The sequence below is a fragment of the Triticum dicoccoides genome, chromosome 1B (assembly GCF_002162155.2).
Source record: "Triticum dicoccoides isolate Atlit2015 ecotype Zavitan chromosome 1B, WEW_v2.0, whole genome shotgun sequence".
Taxonomy (NCBI): Eukaryota; Viridiplantae; Streptophyta; class Magnoliopsida; order Poales; family Poaceae; genus Triticum; species Triticum dicoccoides.
This window is the reverse complement of record NC_041381.1, coordinates 17,441,474-17,444,267: the sequence shown is the minus strand read 5'-3', so window position 1 is coordinate 17,444,267 and position 2,794 is coordinate 17,441,474. Positions and strand designations below refer to the sequence as shown.

The window sequence follows — 2,794 nt, the reverse complement described above, 5'->3', positions numbered from 1 at the left end:
CGCGTCCCCTTCTCCGCGCTGCTCTCCCTCTTCGCCCACCTCCTCCGCGCCCACGCCCCCTCCGGCTTCCCCGACGCCTTCGCCTTCCCGCCGCTGCTCTCCGCGGCCGCCTCCGCGCGCTCCCCGCGCCACCACCTCCCCGCCGCGCTCGCGCTCCACGCGCAGCTGCTCCGCCGCGGCCTGCTCTTCGCGCCGCCGCCCCACGCCGCCAACGCGCTCCTCCATTTCTACGGCGCCGCCGGCAGCCTCCCCTCCGCGCGCCACCTGTTCGACGAAATGCCCTTCAGGGACATCGCGTCCCACAACACCATGATGACGGCACACGCTGCTGCTCCGGGCGGCGGCGTTGACGCCGCACGCCAGCTGTTCGACGGAATGCTCCTCAGGAACGTCGTGTCCTGGAACGTCATGATCAATGGGTATGTGAAGGCGAAGCGGCCCGAGCAGGCGCTGGAGGTGGTGCGGTGGATGGCGGGGGTCGGGGTCAGGGGCACTGCGACGACCATGGTCGGGGCGGCCACCGCGTGCGCCAGGCTGGGGAGGCTGGGGTCTGGCAGGGAGGTGCATTGTGCATACTTGCGCCGCTTCGAGGAGGATAACCTCTTGTTTTGGACTTCGCTGGTTGATATGTATGGCAAGTGCCGGAGGGTGGCGGCTGCGAGGAAGGTGTTTGATCGGCTCAATGTCCGGAATGTTGTTTGCTGGAATGCAATGATCATCGGGCATTGCGTGTATGGCGAGCCTGGTGATGGGATTGAGTTGTTCCATCAGATGATTGGACGAGGTGCGTACATTGGTTTCTATATATGCTTGTGCTTCTCTTAGGCTCCATGCATTTTCAAGTTTGATATATCTAGTGCTTGCCTTTTCAGGGAAGAATGGTTCAGATAACCAATGGGTTCTGCGACCAGATGAAGTCACTTTCATTGGTGTACTCTGCGCGTGTACCCGTTTAGGTCTACTGGATGCTGGGAAGGTATATTTCAACCAGATGACCACGACGTACAGTCTCAGGCCAACATTCGCACACTATTGGTGCATGGCGAATCTGTATGGGAGTGTTGGCCTTCTGGAAGAAGCAGAGAGCCTCTTGAAGAGCGTGCCAGAGGAGCTGAAGGCACGTGCATTGGGTGGTTTGCTTGGGTTGTGCCGGTTCAGAGGGGAATGGAAACTTGGGGAACGTATAGCCCTCAGGTTGATCGAGCTGGAACCAAGCAACTGTGCTCACTATGCTCTGTTGTGCAGTGTATATGCTTCGGCGGGAAGATGGGAAGATGCTCACAGGGTGAAGGCTATCATAAAGGAAAGCGATGGGAGGTTCAGTCCTGGACACCGTCTGGTCGATCTAAATGAGATCGCAAGTGAATTTAAAATTAGGGAGAGGCAACCTGAGAATCAGGAAATATATGTTATCCTGGATGACTTGGTGTCAAAGCTGCAGTTTACAAGCAGAGAAGATGCGCAAACTGAACCAGGGATAAAATAGTGCAGTATACACTTGCGGACCATTTCGAGCTGCATGGGTTTTGAGCAGGCAGGCAGGCAGGAGGCAGCTAGCTGGAACAGTAGGCTATGTTGTGACCCAAATGTAAGACACAGGGTTGCAAGAAGTGTATCCTCAGGCGTATCTGGGCCAAGCTGTTTAAGATTCTCATGAATCAGAAATGTTTGAGATGATACTTCGCATATACAGATGTGTACAAGTGACACTCCATAGTCCATACAAGAAACTCAGGATGCCCTGTTCTTCATGGAAATCCACTGACAGCTTGGTCCTTCTGACTGGGAGGACAATAAGATTGAGCTCTTGAGATGTTTACCGAGAGGATTGCATTGCTGCATTCCTGCTGGAGTTCATATTGCTTGACAAATTACAAGTTTGGGTTATGCTGTGACAAATTAACAGAGCTGAAGGGCTGGCCTGTTGTTATTCTGGTGAGAACAAATTGTTGGGCTTACAGTTCGCGTAGGATGAAGGATGCCGCCATGAGATCTTTCCTTTACCTTTTTCATGCATTGGCAGTTGACCGTAACTGGCACAAGGCAAGTTTAAGAGAAGCCAAGTCTTGCGTAGAGTTTCTTACTCTTTTTTCTTACACTTTCTTATGGTCAGCTGGCCAGGCGAATGTTTACTGATGAAATTCTGATAATGCCATTTTGAGCCATTGTTGTAGAAATAGCAAATAATTGAATACACAGATTCTCTGTAGTTTTGTCAGTTTGCTGGACAAATTGAGATAGTGGCCCCATAATACCAGTACAGTAAACTACCATGACACTGATACGGAACCTGAATGCAACCCTTTTAGCCTTTCCGTTTTTTACAGCTTTTGAGCTTTTACTTATTGACTAGCTGAACGTTGCATCTGCACTAATGCTGATATTAGTCTCCTGTATGTTCTTAAACTCTAGTGATCATTACAGAGTACTTTGAGCTTCTCTCTTATTTTAGCATCCAACATGTTGTGTAGCATTTGCTGAAAATAAAATAAAATGTTGCAGCATGTTAGGCTACTGCTACTGGGCAACGGAGACCATGTTGAGAGTACCTCGACAAATCAGGCCTGCCTGTCAGACCACCTGACTTGACCTTTTGCGTTAAATTCTATATGTCGCTCGCTGTACTTATATAGTCAGTTGACACAGGGGAAGATGAGCACTAGGCCAGCCCATTTCTAACTGTTTTATTGTTTATTGGTTTTGTCTGGGTTTTCTTCCGTTTTTTTCCGGTTTTCTTATTTTTCTTTCAGTTTTTTTCTTTTTCTATTTTTTCTCTTCTTTTTATATTTCTGGT

At 50.0% G+C, this 2,794-nt stretch overlaps 1 protein-coding gene across 1 annotated transcript; it reads left to right on the top strand.

Moving 5' to 3' along the window:
• The first annotated feature begins 136 nt into the window (after positions 1-136).
• On the top strand, positions 137-2,198 carry LOC119316304 (pentatricopeptide repeat-containing protein At3g51320-like). The gene is made up of 2 exons (XM_037590602.1): positions 137-784; positions 873-2,198. Exons 1-2 carry the CDS (start codon positions 277-279, stop codon positions 1,484-1,486), a joined length of 1,122 nt encoding a protein of 373 aa, XP_037446499.1. The 5' UTR covers positions 137-276; the 3' UTR covers positions 1,487-2,198.
• The last annotated feature ends 596 nt before the right edge of the window (positions 2,199-2,794 follow it).

What these genes read in the sequence shown, in the direction of transcription:
- LOC119316304 (XM_037590602.1), top strand. Translation starts at nt 277, where the DNA reads ATGCCCTTCAGGGACATCGCGTCCCACAACACCATGATGACGGCACAC. An exon ending in CCATCAGATGATTGGACGAG is followed by an intron (nt 785 to 872) that starts GTGCGTACATTG and finishes TTGCCTTTTCAG; the next exon opens with GGAAGAATGGTTCAGATAAC.